At 35.3% G+C, this 18410-nt stretch overlaps 1 protein-coding gene across 2 annotated transcripts; it reads left to right on the top strand.

Annotated features, from left to right (window-relative positions):
* The first annotated feature begins 221 nt into the window (after positions 1-221).
* On the top strand, positions 222-17513 carry LOC149081544 (uncharacterized). Of its 2 annotated transcripts, none has more exons than XM_089238481.1 (7): positions 222-474; positions 653-706; positions 3668-3776; positions 5153-5210; positions 5422-5493; positions 5693-5903; positions 10425-17513. In XM_089238481.1, exons 1-7 carry the CDS (start codon positions 449-451, stop codon positions 10465-10467), a joined length of 573 nt encoding a protein of 190 aa, XP_089094607.1. In that variant the 5' UTR covers positions 222-448; the 3' UTR covers positions 10468-17513. The 2 variants fall into 2 exon arrangements, with proteins under 2 accessions (XP_089094607.1, XP_089094606.1); XM_089238480.1 differs by having other exon boundaries at positions 10422-17513.
* The last annotated feature ends 897 nt before the right edge of the window (positions 17514-18410 follow it).

The following is an 18410-nucleotide window of genomic DNA, read 5'->3' as shown; positions in this document are numbered from 1 at the left end:
GTTTGTTGAGATACAAAAATAAAGACGGCTTTGACCAGAAGTGAAAGAAAAAAATCAGGATTCTGCTGTCATCTATGTCTTATTTTCTCCTGTTTGCGATTCATCAATGAAGTTCTCAAATTTTTGGATAGATGGCAGCAGCAACTGTGGTATTTATAAATGGACCAGATGAACTGAACATATTTCCTGGAGGCACACGGTCAAAGCCGTTCTTATTTACACTTCCACTCCATCGACCGCCTAAAAATTTCATTGATCGTTCAAAAGAGGGTTTTAAAAATGAGTGATTTCACTGCTGTGTTTATTCGCGTCACGTAGCTGTGTTTTTCTTTAACCAGCTGCTCATAAACGAAAAGAAAACCGTAGTTTTTTGCGCAGCGGAAATGTTTATTTCCCTTACCCCCTTCTTTTGAAGGTTAATTACTAACGTTATAATGTTTTGTGAGTTATGGATCCAACAAATCAAGTTATGAAGTGAGCTTCTCCTTATTAATATTTATAAAACTCAAATTTATCTTGTTTTTACTTCGAAAAATATTAGATTTTGATAATATAAATCGTTATTGTATATAATGGGTGCTTAAAAATTTCTTTTGATTTGATTCGAGACATTTGTTATGCATTTATTCTTTTTTTCCGTTTCTAATTCAAGGTTACCAGAGGAATTGCACGAGGAAGAGGTGAATGGGAACTCAAATTCTTTGCAGTAAGTTGTGAGAGTGATTCGAAGAGTATCTTCATGTTATATCCTTGGAGGATTCTTGGGGAGATGTCAGAGTTCTCTGAGCTTAAATGATAAAACTATTAACCTATTTATTTTATATTATTTATGCTGTATATCATGGGCTCTCAAACTTTGTCATCCGCGGCACCTCTTTCCCTAATCAACGTTTATCCATGCTTTCCTAAACAGTCTAAACAAAGAATTACTTTCTAAAGGCTGTAATTATCACGATTCTCACTTTAAAATATTAAGTAGTTGATTAAAAGTAAAATACTCTGTGATCATGTAGTCACTTCAACTACACATTTTCTTTCTCACACTATGAACTCCATGGCACAGTCAAGTCTCGATCATAGCTTGCATCACATAAAATCACCACGCCATAACATGCTTCATTTTTCATGGTATCTCTGGCGTCAAAAGCCATTTACAGTTTATTGAACCTTTGTCGAAATCGAGATGCTCTCACATTCGAATCCAAAACGTACTTTTGATTTTTAGTTCTTAATTCTTAGACCAATTGTAGAATCAAATTCCTATCAGGTGCCCACCTCAATCAATTGGAAGAGTTGGGCTCAGAACAAAGAAACCAGAAGTAAAGCCTGTTTTACTTTTTTACCATTTGGAAGAGAGAAAATACACTCACTCAAAAAGTATGAGCTATTGAAGTTATAGTTGACAGCATTTAAGAGATCTTTCACTTAGTGTCATACTGTGCGAGTCCCTATGTGAATTGGATTTAACATCTAGGAAAATATGACGCATGACCACCGTTTTTATATTATTAATGTAGGTGATTTCTTTAACAGGGTGAGCCAAAACAATAGTTCAATAGTGAAACTTTGTCTGTTAACATAACACAATTGTCATCTTGTTTATTGTGTAGTGAAATTTAGTCATTTAATTTTACTATACATCTCAGCTACATGTTTGTGTCCCAAAGGCACGACAAGGACACTGACAAAGGTTCGTGGCACACCAGGGCATTGTCACGCACAGTTTGAGAACCCTTGCCGTATATTATTTTTGTAAAGGGACTGTCATCTCAGTGGCACAGGCGAGTCTGGGGGAATACGAAAGGTTAGGAAATCCCTGTATTTATATATAATATATAATATAACAATGATTCTCCAAGATATTTTTACGTATAATTTAGTATTGTTAAAGCGATTTAGTCTACCAACTGAACAATTAAAAGCCTCGACTATTATATCACTGCTTACTTCAGTGGCTATACGGGCTCGTCAGCATTTTGCCGCTAATCAGGAAGTTTTTTTAGCACAAGTTTTTTCAGTCACTTGGAAATGGCTGCCATCTATGTTTTCAGAAGTGAATTGTAATGATTGAATATTTGCACCATTTTTAGGCCTGTTGCTCTCTGTGGTGAGACTTTTTTAAGGAGAAGATCAGCTCGCATTCGTGCCTCAAAGTTGGAATCCACAGGAAACTAACTTCAGCTGACCACCACTGTGGTGCCAATGGGGTTCAAACCCAGGACCTTGTGATGCGAGTTCATCACTATGACCACTTAACCACCACAGTGGCTTGGTTAAAAGACTAATATAGTTATAGTGTAGTTATAGATTATGAGGTATTGGTATATATGTGATTTTCACTTTAGTTGAAAGAACTGACAAAATAGAGCTTTTAACTTAGTACAGTCAAACTTGGTTATAACTACATCGAAGATTCCACAAAAATTTTTTGTTATAACCAAGGTGTTTTTACAAGCGAGGTTGACATTTTTAACGCCTTTTTTTGACAAAATATATAATCGGTTTAAATCGAATACTGTGCTTTAAGTTTTTATTTCTTCATGATTAGTGTGACCATATTTGATCAAGGAAAGTGCAGGACATTCGGTTAATTTATAAAGGACATAGTGATTCTCACCAAACATGTAGCCAAATAAAGGTTTCTAACAGCTGGCTGATGAGAAGATATATTTTAGAAAGAGAGAAAATTCAACTGCCCTGCGGGAAATCGAACCCACATCCTTTCACTTTCCGGGTGAACGCCCTAGACCACTAGACTAAATTTTCTCTTTTTCCAAAATATATCTTTGCATCAGCCAGCTGTTGAAAACCTTTGCACGGATAGGGGAGAGTGACATCATCTTCAGATGTACCCACATGTTGGCAAAATTGCCAAGTATTGCTTATAAATAGTCTTTGGCAAGAGATGTAGTGAATGCAGCAAGTCTGCTAAAATGCATTTCATGGGGAAAAGAATGAACGTGACAAATATGTGAGCTGAATGTTCATTGTAAGGTGATTTATAAATTATTCTAATTACAGTTATTTCCCCAATGCGGAATGTTTTGCATTGTTCTGCAACGAGCCCACGGCTGACTGGAAATGTTCTGCAGTAAAAATTCCCTCACTAGTGTTTTCTACATTTTTCTTAAAATTCTTCCAGATTGCTCTGAAGTAGCACTGATTGTTCTGTGATGTTCGATGCAGATTTTGGCGTATTCTGCTTTGGGGTAGTCATTCCAGATTATTGTAAAATTAGGAATTGAAGCAAGCTTTGTTGAACGAACAGGACATTTTGTAAGAGAAAGTTGATGAGGGAAAATACAGAAATGTTTCGATATAGTGATCATGTCTATGAGCAAGTTGGAGCCTCAGACATGTGATAAATTTTTATCAAATGTGTTATGCATGAAAAAAACCCCAGATGAACGTTCCCCTGAATGTGATTAGCTCTAATTGTAAGAATTTTTTAGGAAAAATGTCATTGAAATGGAAGCAAAAGTGATGAAAAATTTGCCACTATGTTCAAGGTGGTTGATTTTCATCAGTGTTATGAGCAAAGTTAATTAATTAATATTATTCTCTATGGGAATCAGTTTGGACTGCCAATTATTGATGTTGTGTGTCACTACAACCAAAGTTGTTATAACCAAGTGTGACTGTATATTCAACTTTTCCGTTATCTTAGGTATGATCTTGATGAGGACATCACATTGAAAAGCAGCAACGTCAACTTGAATAGTGATGATTGGGATGATGATGATCCGTTCAGTGCACCTTTTGAGATCCTGGCAGAGGTTTTATTTCATTCTTATTAATTGTAGCAATAGAAAACTATAGTACAATTATTTTTTGTGGAGTAAAATAATGATTATGATAAATCAACAAAGACGAAAAAAAAGAAAAGAAAAGATGCCATATAAAAAGAAAACAACAATCAGGAAAAAAAGGGACTTTCTGATTACTATTGCCGAGATGAACTTGGAAAGAAAAGTTTTTGCTGCTCTTTGCCAGAACCCGAGTCGTAGATGGATACAGAGAAGATTCTATACAAACCCTGTGTGATTTGCCCCCCCCCCCCCAATCCAAAGTCCCCTTGTAGTCCTCCAACCAATACACTACAGACAACTTTCTTTACTTCTCACACAATAGCGTGACAGGCTGATGTAGGGACTTTTCACTTTTCAGCACCTTTGAGTTCACCTCACCAATAATATCCAGAATGTCTTTCTTTCCTTGATGCATTTTGGACTGAGGAAAATCCATCTCTCCCTCTCTTAAGAAAACTGTGTTTTAGACTAGGTACAGAACCGTATGTAGGTATTCCCAATAGACTGCCATGATTTTCTTGACTTAGCATATAACAATTGTAAAAAATGACTAATGCCAAACTATATCTCGAATAAATATTGAATATCATGTTACATACAGAAATTTATAATACACAGTCGACGCTTGTTATAAAGATCATTCCATTACAATGACCAGTATGACAAGTCCTTTACTTATACTTTTGATATAATTACCCTCCTAATACAATGTCTGCTTCTGACAGGATGAAGTGGTTGGTTATATCGAGCATCGACTGTATAATGGTTTGGAGTGTCATTGATGTTAATGCAATGACAACAGGGCCACAGCAAGAAGAAAAGTTATGAAAGAACACAAAAAACTAATGGGGGTGACGCTCCTTTCGCAACTTTTCTCTGATTTTTGAACTGAAACATCTCATTTCACTTAGAAACTTTTTGTTTCTAAGTGCAAAACAAAAAAAAAGGTTTTTTTTTTGTTTTCCTTAGGAAAGGCAGGGCAACATCATTCTAATTGGAAGTTGGGGGGGGGGGGGGGCTGCATAAAAATTTGGAGTTCTTATTTTGTGACACACACTATATTTTAACCCTCAAAATTGGTGCAGGGTAATTTTTGAATGAATTTTAAGCATTTTTTTAAATCGAAACTATAACTCTATGATGGATGGTTGATGAGATATAGGCCACATTAGCATTTACAAGACACCCTGTGTAGGTGTTTCACTTTGTAAACCCAATGCTTTGAACAAAAAAGCAGTGACAACTTAAGATTTCACATTACCAATATTTTTAATTAATGTGATTTTTTCTTCTTTCTGAAGTTTTTAGACGATTTGATCGGCATATTTGTATTCATTTTTCAGTTTTTATCTGCATTAATGGCCAGGGATTACCCATCTGCTCTGCATTACAGTGAACTGAGTGAGTTTTGTTTTCATTGTAAGGTTGAATATTGAAACTAAATGTGTTCAAATGGCATAATTTATGTGATAATGAAGCAAATTTTTGATTCCATATATTTCAGACGCTTCCCTTGAAACTTTTATAAATATTATATTTTTCCGATGTTTACTTTCATTTGCTATTGCTCATAATTCATCATTTGAATGTATTTTTCTCATTTTTGTTTCAGTTCTTCAGTTTGAGCCGGACAATGTAACTGTTCTTGAGTTTCAGCCTCTCATCGAAGAAAAAATAAGACGTGGTCAGTTAAATTGTCATTATGAACGGGCTTTTTTCTCTATTTATTTCATAATTGCTATAGCTCCTATATTCATGTCATGCATTATTCCATCAATTTGATGCCGCTTCTTTTCACATGCTTGGCAATATCTTCTGATGTTTCATGTTTAAACTTCTCTACCAAATCAAGAGTTTTGCATGTTTTGTGGTCTTATTTCTAGAGTCTGAGTCGTCCACTACCACAGAAGAGTCTGCTGGAAGTTCTGAAAACAGTAGAGAATCGACAGACTATTACTCCAGCGTCAGTAGTGTAAATTCCAGTAGCAGCAATGGTAACGAAGAAGACGAAGAGGAGGAAGAAGAGGATAAAGGAGATGAATGTGATACATGTATTGTGAATGAAAATGCCTCAGACAGTCTTCTTTCTGTAAGGTAATTAGTAGTTCATATCATAATTTTCAATTGTGGTGATGTTTTTAAAGGTGAGAGGTATGGGGAAATTACATATTGTTGTTTTTCATTTTGGGAAAAGTTGGGCAACATCCAGGGATATTGGAAGTGTTTTGAACCTGTGGGTGCTCGTCTTGAGTTTCATGTTGGAAACTTTGATACCTAAATCAATTTTAGGGGTGCTCGGACCCGTTCTATAAATTTCTGTGGGTGCTCGAGCACCCACAGCACCCTTGGCCCCAACACCACTGGAAATATCACATTATTATATTTTTTTTATATTAGCAAAAATCTTACATATATTCCTTGTGGCATTAATTTTAAGGTCATGCAATATCTTGACACTCACACTTGGATAGATTTGCATCAGTGTTAGATGCATCCCTGTGATAGTCTTTTGATCGGATTCATGGAGGGATTTGTGGGTGAAATTCGTGTCTAAATGCTTAGTCATGTTCTTTAAACAACTTCTTCAAAGTTAAAGACAAATTTATTTTTTCATTATCCATTTGGTTCGTGCTACTGTCAATGAATACAAAAATGATATTATTGTGCTAGCTGTTACCCGTGTCGTTGCTTTTGTGAATTAAGTAATCTGAAAATTACTCAGCGATGATTTCCTCATATAACATTTTACCCCTTGGGGGATTAATTTTCAGAAATACTGTTTTAGTGAATATTTATATTATAAAAAATAATATTGACTACATTTCATATTTATGGCTTTAGTGATTTCGGCTCAGTGGTGATTGTTCAATATAACTTTTGAAACCTTTCCGTCCCCCACCCATCACTAAGTTGAATTTTGAAAAACTCCTCCTCAGTGAGGCTGTACATTACAAAAATATTAAATACCAAATTTCATGAGTAGGTAGCTTCAGAGCAGTTTCGGTTCAGTGTAATTTCTCCATTTCAACTCGCCCCCCATTGAACTCCTTTATGACCCCCTTAGGGGTCGAATTTCGATAAACCCCTTCTTAGTTAGTTTTTATGTCATGAAATAAAACTACTCACCAAATTTCATGAATATAGCTTCAGCGGTTTCGGCTCATTGTGATTTCTCTATGTTACCTTTGAACCCTCTTATGACGTTGTTAGGTGTCAAATTTAAAAAAAAAACACTTTTTAGTTGGTCTTTACGTCATGAAATAAAACTTCTGATGAAATTTCATGTATGCTACCTCTGAACCCTCTTATAATCCCCCCCCCCCCCCGCCCTAGTGGTCCAAATTTGAAGAACCCCTTCTTACTTTCTATGTCATGAAATAAAACTTCACATAAATTTCATGAATGTAGCTTCAGCGGTTTCGGCTTGGTGTGATTTCTCTATGTAACCTTTGAACCACCTTGTGACCCCCCCCCCCTTAGGGGTTTAATTAAAAAAAAACCTTCTTAGTGCGTCTACATCATAAAAGAAAACTTCTGACCGAATTTCATGACTATAGCTTTATTGGTTTCGGCTCAACATGATTTCTATAGGTTACCTTTGAACCCCTTTTTGACCCCCTTAGGGATCAAATTTTGAAAAAACCCTTCTTAGTGAGTCTTTACAGCATGAAACAAAACTATTGACCAAATTTGATATTAATGGCTCCAGTGGTTTTGGCTCGGTGATGATGAATCAGTCAGGACATGTTATTATATATATATAGTGAAACCTCTTGTGTTAGTGCAACATCCGGGTAACTCGTCACTCTGCTTACAGAGTCACTTTTTGGAAATCCCAGTTGTCTTCTATGGGGTTCTAATGTTATTAAACTCCTGATAACACCCCACTCTGCTTAAGGAGTCATTTTTTTGTGGAAGCACTCTTTCGAAAATTACCATTTAAATCGAAAACTCTTCATACAATATGCACAATGAGTTCCACGTTCACTCTTACCACGTCAAAGATCTACCTGGCATTTCAAACAGAAGCCACTGAAGCCTCCATCCCCCCCCCCCAGTTTTTCACTGCGGGCTTGTTGACAGATTCTTTCAACATTGGGCTATTTCTTATCTGGGAACGGTTCAGATGGGATTATTTTTTTCTTAGCAAGTTGTGGTTCTTGGTCAGCTTTTGTAAAAAGGTGTCATGGCAGAAACCAACCTTTTTTTTTAGAGAGAAAAAACCATTTAGTTTAAGCTGCTCAATATTTTTGTCAGCTTTTTGATGTTTTAAGCAAATCAAAAAAAGATGCTGGATGATTGTGAAGCATCTATAACCCTGTGTTGACCCTAATGTCAGAATGTTCTCCAAATTTAAAAAAAGTTTGTTCACCTTTGAAGAAAAAGCAGCATCATGGTGGAGGAATATGAAAAATCAACCTATTAAGAAAACTTGTATCAGAACAGAAAGCACAACAGACACAGGCTTCCAGTTTCTGTCTTCTTCAGAGAAAAGGATCGCTTCTTCATCTACAAATTGCTCACAAACAAAATTCGCCAGTGTTTTTTTCAGAGAAAAATAATTTTTTTTTTGAATCCATAAAGAATATTTTATTTTCATTTATGATGTTCCAAAAAGAATTAATTATGTAGCAAACAAAAATAAATTGATTAAGAAAAACTCATGCAATAAATTTTCATTACTGAACTCGTTTGAATGACTAAAATTTGTTTTTCTCTGCATGAATCGGGAGACAGGAACACATCGGTGCAACCATGGCTTACTCTGTTTAATAAGCCGCTCCACTTACAAGGTCATATTTTCAGTCTCCCAAGAGTGACTTATTAACAAGGTTCGACTGCATGTAGATAAAAGTGTGACCTAGACCATTACAACGGAAATGATTCTAGATTGCAATACTGTTCCTTACTGCATTCCTGCTCATTTTCTGGCATGTGGCAAAATCCCAAGGTTGAGCGGCACACTGGAAAACTCCGCATTTTCTGGCATGCCTGAAAAATCAAACAATTTCTTCATAATTGGACTCTCTTCAGTCCAGAGTAGTTTTCGCCTCTTTCCCGTAAAAGTGTTTCAATGTGTTGTTTAATAATCATCTGTGATTCATAATTTGAAATTCAGCGTTTCTTCATACAGCTATTTGATAAAACTTGACCTTGATAGATTTTCGTGGAATAACATTTGCAATGAATGAAATAGCAAAATGATTGGTTCATAAATAAGAATATCCATTGTTCTTTGAAACCTTCACCAATTTCAAAACATGTTTTTTTTAAGGTGATCAGAAATAGTAATGAATTTAGGTATCTCAGTCTTCTATAACCGAAACAAAAATTTAATTGGATGCATGAATGGATAGAGTTCATATTAAATGCTCATTCAATGAAAATATTAGTAGCATGTCTAAATACTTGAGTGTACTGTGGGCACATGTTCAAGATTTGTCGAAACAGAAAGATCAGTAAGCAAATGCTTAAATGACAGAGAAATAAACTTTCAATCTAGTCTTGTTGAGCTTATCATGTATATTGTATGAAGAGTTTCCAACTTCTATAAAAATTTAGGGTTTTTTTCTAAAAAAAATTATTATGATTATTTGTAATTATTTTCTTAAAAGCATTCTCACCGAAAATGACTCTTTAACCCTTTAAGTGGCAATTAGAAATCACCAAACCTCCTTCAAAATTCCATACCTTTTTTAATAAAGTAGATCTAGGCTTTCTTCTAGTTTTCAGCAACCGCAAAGTGGTGTAGGGAAAAGTTTCCCATTGAAATTTCAACTCTACAAAATATCTGGGCTTATCAGTGCTAAAGTAAGAGGCTTTTATGGAGACAAGATATCTCATCATTGACACTTAAAGGGTTAAGCAGAGTGTAGGAGATGCATTATCAGGAGTTCATTAACATAAAAACACTATGCAGGACAATCAGGATTTTGAGGGTGTGAGAGGTGAATCATCAGAAGTTAGTAACGTAAACGCTGTACAGGCCAATCAAGATTTTCAAAAGAGACAATCAGGATTTTCAAAAGAGACAATCAGGATTTTCAAAAGAGACAATCAGGATTTTCAAAAGAGACAATCAGGATTTTCAAAAGAGACCTGGTGAGCAGAGTGATGCATTATTTGGGTGACTTGCTAACAAGGTTTGACTGTATTATCATGTTAATGAAACAAACTTTGCAGTGCAAGAAATACCACATTTAGAAATGGAAACAAAACACAACTTTAAAACTCACTAGAAAGTGGTTGATAAGGTAAATTAAATTAAATTGATATAAATTTATTAAATTAAATGATATTGAAACTCATTATAATATCAAAACCTTGTGTATCCGGCATGCTGGAATTCACCAACCCTTCCAGATGAAAAAACTGGTGACCCCTCAATTTTTGCAGTATGCCGGATTATTCATGGGAATACTGTGTGTAGGCTTGCACAGTAGGCACAATAAAATCACTTACAACTTGAATTTGCCCCGGCGGTGAACATTGTTATGTTTCCTCTATTCTGAATTGGATTATTATTATTTTTGGTTTTCACTGATATATTTCAGTATTAATGTAGCCTACTTCAGTTCTGATTTTGATATATATATCAAAATTTCCTTGCAGTAGTTCAGAAAACGAGACGGCAAATGACGAGAAAGAGCAAGATTAATTAGGAATTAATGCTGCTTTTTTCAAGCTACCTATGCTTATGATGCTTCCATAGATCTCTCAAATTCATGAGGGCACCAATAGTAATCTCCTGCTCAAAGAATCAGTATGATGTACTTACTCATTTTCGGTATCTAGTCCAATCATTATCTATGTAATGTGTTTGTGTCCGTGATTGTTTTGAATGATTTTCGAAAAAACTATGCACTCATAATTATTCTCATTTTCTTTGTTTTTTATTTAATTATTTGTTCTTTTCATTATGTTTTTGTTAATTATTCGAGTTGTGTGTTTGATTATATTATGTGATATTTTATTGCTCTCATATATTTAGTTATCATGGACTGTGTCTGGACATATCATGCACATTATATGCCATCTAAATTGTTTCCACAAGGATAACTAAAATACGCAAACTAAACGTGCCTAGACTGATAATATGATCATAAAAACCTATGAAACTTTTTTATTCAGTGACCAACTATCAAGTAAGATAATAATGATACAAGAGAATTGTGTGTTTCAAGTATTGTTGTTCGGAATAGATAACTTTTGACTCCATTGTGCTAGAAATAATGAGTAAAGCAGCAACCCCACTACTTGACAGAAGCAGCCACAACCAATCTTACACTCACTATAACAACACAGTTTCTCACCTCCTTCCGTGAACAATGCCATTTTGTCTCGTCTCATTGTTGTGGACAGACGGAAAAAAAACACTAGAGAGTCAGTGAAATCATAGGGTCAATTGCCAATAATTTCATTTCCTTGGAAAAGGCAGCACTCATTGTGTGCCAAAATGTATGTGAAGATTTGAAACTTTAATTTTCCGTTTTTGTTGCTTATAGGTTTTAAGAACTGGGCCCCTGCACATCACTTGTTCTTGAGACATCGCTGGGTCTGAAATAATTTTCACTGACATTGCTATCAAACTGATTTTCGTTCTTAATTCAAAAAATTATACTGGATATGAGGGGGAAGGGGGTATAGCAAAAGAACTTTCAGCTGCTGAACTTGTATTTATTGGTTAGGACTTCATCCCATCCGTCATCTGCTCAATTATATTGAGCTTAAGATTCTCTCAAACTGATTACAATATTCATTTTGCACCAGGGTGATTTCTACATGGGCAAGTCGAGCATTTGCCCTGTGCCCCTTATTTTTGGGGCCCCAAAATTTTAAAAATGTATATATTTACTCTCTCTAACCACAGATCGCTTATTCCACTCATAGCCCCCCCCCCCTCCAATTCTTGCTTCTCCCTTGATCTCCCCCTTAATGTCAACATTTGGGCCTTGCTTCACACTTTATGACAGCTAGATATCTGCAGTGAAATGTATTGCCATTCTGATAAAGTCAACATCAATTCTCAAGTACTGAAAACTGTTTAAAGTGACAAGAGTGTCTAGAACATTGTCATTCTTTCACAGTATGTTGACTCATAGTAGTAGGAACAACAACAAAAGGTTTGTATCACCAGAAAACGACCCAGACCAAAAAAATTTCTACCCCTGATACGCGTAGGTGCTCAAAATCATTAGTATGTAGTGTGTGGGCATTGTTCTAGTGTTTCTGATATTATTCAAATATTTTGAACTTAGGAAAGAAAAATGTCCAGTCCAGTCCATGAAATAATTATTTTGCGATTTATTTTTTATTGTTGCATTTTTAGATTTATTTATTTTTTGACAACCAGCACAATCGCTACCCGTGCCTAATAATCAATGTTTAGTGTATTGTCCGAAATGTATGTGTGTGTGTTTTTGTATTGTATTGTACTTCAGCATTCCATCCTTCATTCATGCCATCACTTGTCCGAATGTGCAGATATTTTCAAATGCATACTGTTTACTCACACTCATTTTTCTTTTCATAACTTGTGTCACATTCCCCCCCCCCCTCTATGAACATCCCAGTGAAAGAAATTTGCACATTAAAAAAAAGAAGATAACTATGTATATATACAGTCAAACTCGGTTGTAACAACATTCAAAGGACTACAAACGTATACCGCTCTTGTAAATGATCTTTGTATACAGAGACATAGAGAGAACACACCTGCAAATCTAAAATGACCATAACAATGACAAGCATGAGTTTTTGGACCCTAACATATTCCTTGTTTTATGCTTTTGGGAATTTTGGAGGTTCTCCATTGAGTAATCAAGAACTCTGACCCCTGGAGCGATATAATGAAATTGGTATAAACAGGACCGTTTTAATGCTGGGCTCAGATTTTGAGAGTCTGTAGGGCACCCTCAGTGCATTTCCCTGCCCAAGGGCTCATGATTCTGCTGTGATGATGTGCCCCGGTTACAGATATTGAAGAAGCAATCAAGAAATGAACAATTTAATGAATGACTATTTATTGAATTAATAGTTGCCTTTAAGTCATTAGATGTTAGATGACATGTGGTGCAGTTATATGTGAATTTAAAAACAGAACAGAATGTTCTTTTTTTTGTCATATTCCTTTTTTTTCATTTTCTCGAAAACATATCTAACAAAAACAATATTAATAGAATACATAATTCTCTTTATAAGAGCAGTAGAGTGTGCAATCAGTATGTAATACCCTTTTTGGCCTATGGTATATTGTTCTCTGTAATGGGTCGTAATCCACTATCTTCTTGAGATGGCCATATTCAGAATTCTCTAGTTTGTCATAGTGGGTTGTAGATGGCTCCTTGATGAAGTCCAGTATAAGGGGTATACCCAGGTCTTTCCTGATGTCAGCTCCATGTGTAAATTTAGGTGCCTTCACAAGAGACCTTAAGATCTTGTTTTGATGAGATTGCAGTTTTTGCACGTTGCTATGACTTGTGTAGGCCCCGACCGAGGTTACATATGTCATGATTGGTCAAAGTATAGATTTATATAGTATGACTTTACTTTTTAAGGGGAGACGAGCTGGAGGAAATGTCATTTTAGAGAGCATGCCTAGGGCTTGGGTGGCCTTGTTCCTGACATAGTCAGTCTGCGGACCAAAAGTCATTGGCCTGTCCAGAATACAGCCTAAGTATTTCACTTTTCTTACTGGTTCAATGGCCGCACCACCAATGTAGATGGGAGCGTTTCCTGGGACCATTTCTCTCGTGAACCAAATGAATTGGCACTTGTGGTACAGTGCAAGGGTGTGGATGCTACACCAATCCTCAATATACTCTATAATTTCTTGAAGATTTTCACTGCATTTTTTAAAAGCCTTATGGTTGCTGAGTATGATGGCATCGTCCGCAAAAAGTGCTATTATTCCTACCTTAAGAATAGGAATGTCATTAATATAAAGTATAAAGAGCTACGCTGGCCTAAACAGGATCCTTGGGGAACTGGGTCTCTCACTGGGTGCACATTTGATAATTTTTTTCCCATTTTTGACTCTGAAAGTTTTTTCTGAAAGATATAGCAGTAGAAGAATAATATAAAATTATCCGGGAAGCCCATGTCGATAAGTTTGACCAGTAGTGTATCATGTCTAGTCTTGTCGAATGCCTTACTTATGTCATGACATGCTGCACAGACGTAATCGTTGTAGTTAAATAAGCTAGTTATCAATTCCGCCACTCTGTGCAGTTGGGTTACACAGAAGTGCCCTCTGCAGAAGCCATGTTGCTCAGGTCAGATAATGTTATGTTGATTGAGATAGTTATCAAGTCTAGTTATATACATACGCTCAAACAATTTGAGATGCTAGAGAAGAGGCTGATGGGCCTAAAGTTTTTTGCAATGAGAGGATCAGTTCCCATTTTATGAATTGGTTTTATAATAGACAGCTTCCAGATGCTAGTAAAATAGTTGATTCGGAGCATGCTTTTGAAGAGATTTGTGTGAGTAGAGATAATTTGAGGAGGTATGTGAATTTTTGTGAGTGTATTGAATATATTGTAGTTCAGTTCTTTCAGACCTTAACAGCCTATATCTTCAAAATTTCTAACAATTTTTTCCCCAGTGAAGTTCAGAATTTTACTAATTTGTTAATAAAAATACAGCAAATTATTCATTCCTATTACAAATCTTTTGTCTAATTATTATTCGCCATCAAAGTTATTCAACAGATGGCGTTACTGCAATAACCAAATTTTCATTAATTTTTTTTATCAAGTGCAAGATGCAATTTGTTACATATTTTGTCTCTAACAGCTTTCTCTAACAGCTAATTCTGGGAATTTCATGGGAAAAATGTGTGAAAAATTGAAGAATATGTTGTTATATCTTTAGTTGATGTATTTTGCTGACCTTGATACTGAGGTTAATTAACATTATTCTCTATAGGACACCATTTCTCTTGACGTTATATCCCAGCTATAATTGTTGTTAACCCAGTTTGACTGTATATTTAAAACCAATTTTTATATGGAATTCATATTGTTACTGTACAATTTTTTCGGAAGACTTCAGGCACTCGTTTAACTGATCCAAATCATCACTGAAAAACACTAAATCTTTATATGCAAGTCTTTGATATACATCACGCCATCACATTTAAAAATCTTTTATCATTATCATCACAATATTTTTGAATTCAGTGGCCTGGATGCAATGTTTCATATTTTAGAAACTTGAAAGGACATAGAGATGATAAGCTGTCATAAAAATTGGTTAGATCTATCCCAATTGCACAAAATTTTTCTCAGTGGACGCAGTTTTGGAATTTTACAATGCATGTATGGGGTGTTTCGCTTATCCTTGATCCCTGATTTTTACTGATGAAAATCAAACTGTTGGCCATAATGCAATGAAACTTTCTGCAGGCATACCTTTGTGTATATACAAGAGGCATGGTGCATCAGTGCATGCCCTAATGTTTACAGAAAATAGCCAACTATACATCAGGAGTCACAGGGTCTATTTTTTGCAGAATGCTATTTCGTTGTTCCATAACAGTCTAAACCATGTTGCGATAGACTATACCTTTTCAGCATATGCCATGAGAAATCAAGTTAGGTGAGGCCTGGTCTCGTTGGCTAAAGTTCTTTGGAAATGGCACTGAGGAGACTCTCTGAGAACAATTGAGAGTCTGGGAAAGCACAGTGCCATTCTGCTGAAAACAACCAGTACAACCATTGTCATCGAACTCTTGAGAGGTGCAAATTTTTATTTTCTCTTGTGGTGTCAATAATGGGAAGGCACAGTGCCATTCTGCTGAAAACAACCAGTACAACCATTGTCATTGAACTCTTGAGAGGTGCAAATTTTGATTTTCTCTTGGGGTGTCAATAATGCTTTGCCTTGATAAAGTGTGTACTTAGCTTTTATTTTCTGTCGCAGAGGTGTTTCATATTCAGTATTAAAATTTTAAATAGTCCAAAGCCAGTTATTAAGGTCTGTCCAGCCGAAGTTTGAGTCCATTTTGTAGACCCTCCAAAAAATTCTGGATCAGAAAAACCGACCCTTCACAAAACATGAATTAATGAACAACAAAATTTGGCATTTAATCTCTTTTGTGATGAACTAACTAGATTATTTTTCTTTGCACAAAATTAATTATAATTTTTGCAAAAATTAGGAAGATTTTTTCTCAAAAATCTGGACAGATCCTTGCCTCTTAAATTCAACACATTGTCTTAAAACCACAGCATTGTCAACATAAGCATCAGGACCTAGTGGCTCAACTCATTTAAGTCTTCTTCTAACAGAATTCCAAGGGGAGGGGTGACTGAGCCATTCCCCAGTAATTCATAATATACACCCCAATGAATTTCTCACCCCTCTCTTTTCACAATGGCAGTCATTCAATCCTGTACATCAGTGCTTCTCAAAGTGGGCAATAGAAGCTATGAGTATATAAAATAAGGTCCTGTGGGTGTGCTTGAGTTGGGGGGGGGGGCTGATGAGAGAAAAAAGTTTCTCAAGAAGGGGGTGATAGAACAGAAAGTTTGGAAAATTATACTGTACATGCAGGATGTCTGGCAACCCCTCCCCCCTTTGTGCCAGAACTGCTGATAGTGAAGGATTTTCATCAAGTTCATCACAACAATCCATGGCTAATCCATTGCTATGGTTCCAGTCAGAAAATTGGCTCTCCTCATAACATGAATTTGTCATTGTAAAAATTAGACGTCTGTCACTTTCATTTCTAATACTGAAGACAGATGGCAGTACGACTAGAACACAAAACACACATAATTCTGGCAATGTAAATACTTTAGGACGTGCAACACGGTCTGGCATGCACAGAATCGTAAGACATTCCTCGGGGGAGTGTTTACAAGGTGCATGTATGGTTAAGTAATAGTAGGAAATTGATGCCGTGTGAGAGAGAGGTAGACCCTTAGTTTGGCTGTGGCTCCGTTCCATGACATGGGCAGGTGTATGCATGTATGTAATGATGCTGGTGGTGACCACCTAGAACACTGCTGGAGATGGTTTGATTTTCATAAGAAAAAAAATCAGGAGCGGAGAGCAAATAAAATGCTATACACATGTATGAATCACATCAGTTCATGTATAATCAATATATTTTTTAAGTTGGTGAAATTAAATTAATTACAGTGTAATCTCTAAATAGCAGACATCATTTTTGTTTGTTAACTGAAAGTGCTTGATAGTATTCACAGCAAAATACTTTTGAAGTCCTGTTTCACAGGCTTCAAAAGTGACCACTAATGGGGGACATCTGTCATGGGAGAGAGGCTCTACCGTTCTACAAATAAATAGTAATCTATGTGGATGCAACTAATATTTGCATATCGGATGCAATCGAATCTCAAACACTGATTCATAATTTGTCATGGATACCTATTTTAAAAGAAATGTGTCTTATATGTATGTGTCTCAGAATGTAAATCCATCCAAAAGAGGTAAGAAATCGACAAATTTGTAATTACCCTCCAAAAGAGGGCAGCACAATCAGATTCCGTCTCAGTAAACTATCTATAAAGTGTGAACTTTGAAAAACGCTATCTATTTTTTTTCCCACTTCAAAGTTTGATGTGATTCAGTAACTGATATAGAGAAGAAATGCAAAAGTTACGATTTGGATGTGATATTTATAATGCACTGTAATGTTAATGGTTGTGTGACAAAATTAAAAATTTTGAAAATTAATCTCGATTGAATGTTGGTGTTTTTTTGGTATGTCATGTAAATGATGGACATCATCAATAGTGTTTTTTTTTTATATTGATAATCATTAATGCAAGTTCATTTTCAATGTTAGTAGTTAGCAACATCAGGAATTTATCTCAATTTCCGGTAAATCAATGTCTATACAATGTCCTTCAACCGTTGGTTTATAAACCACAGCTGATTTTCTTTCATTCTCATATTTATGTTTTTTTTCTGGTTCACAAGTTATTTTCCCAATTATGTATTTTTTTGTTGATCCTCAAATTATTTCTATTTATGTACTTTTTGCCATTCCACAAATTGTTTCTTCTGTTTATGTTTTTTTACAAATCTTCACATTATCTCTCCTATGCATTTTTTGTCAATCCCCAAATCATTTCTCTTGTTTATGCACTTTTTGCTGGTCAGCAAACTATTCTATTATTTATGTATTTTTTGTCAGTGAAATAATGTCTTGTTTATGTATTTTTTGCTAGTTCACAAATTATTTCTTATACATTGCCAGTCTAGTTATTTCTCTTGTTTATGTTTTCCTCAAATTATTTCTCCCATGCGTTTTGTGCTATCCAAAAACTGTTTATGCATTTTTTGTCAGTCCTTAAATTATTTATGTACTCTCCTCCCAGTCTACAAATTATTTCTTTTGTTTATATATTTTTTGACAGTTTGCAAGTTATATATTTCCCATTTATGTAATTTTTTTTGTCATTCCTCAAATTATTTCCCTTGTTTATTTATTTTTTGCTGACCCACAAATTATTTCTTTTTGCTTGTGTATTTTTTGTCACCTTTCTCATATGCATTTATTGCCGATCCGCAAGTTATTTCTTCTGTTTTATATTTTTTTTGCAAATTCTACAAATTTTCTCTCCCATG

Source organism: Pholcus phalangioides, unplaced genomic scaffold, assembly GCF_987345545.1.
Source record: "Pholcus phalangioides strain wild (caught in Gottingen) unplaced genomic scaffold, Ppha-v1.0 ptg000010l_1, whole genome shotgun sequence".
NCBI classification, from domain to species: Eukaryota; Metazoa; Arthropoda; class Arachnida; order Araneae; family Pholcidae; genus Pholcus; species Pholcus phalangioides.
Note: the sequence above shows the minus strand (reverse complement) of the source record. Positions and strands in the feature narration are given on the sequence as shown.

Coding starts and splice junctions, on each gene's coding strand:
- LOC149081544 (XM_089238480.1), top strand. CDS start 449: ATGGATCCAACAAATCAAGTTATGAA. Junction 707..3,667: donor GGGAACTCAAATTCTTTGCA/GTAAGTTGTGAG, acceptor CCGTTATCTTAG/GTATGATCTTGATGAGGACA. Junction 5,211..5,421: donor TCTGCATTACAGTGAACTGA/GTGAGTTTTGTT, acceptor TTTTTGTTTCAG/TTCTTCAGTTTGAGCCGGAC.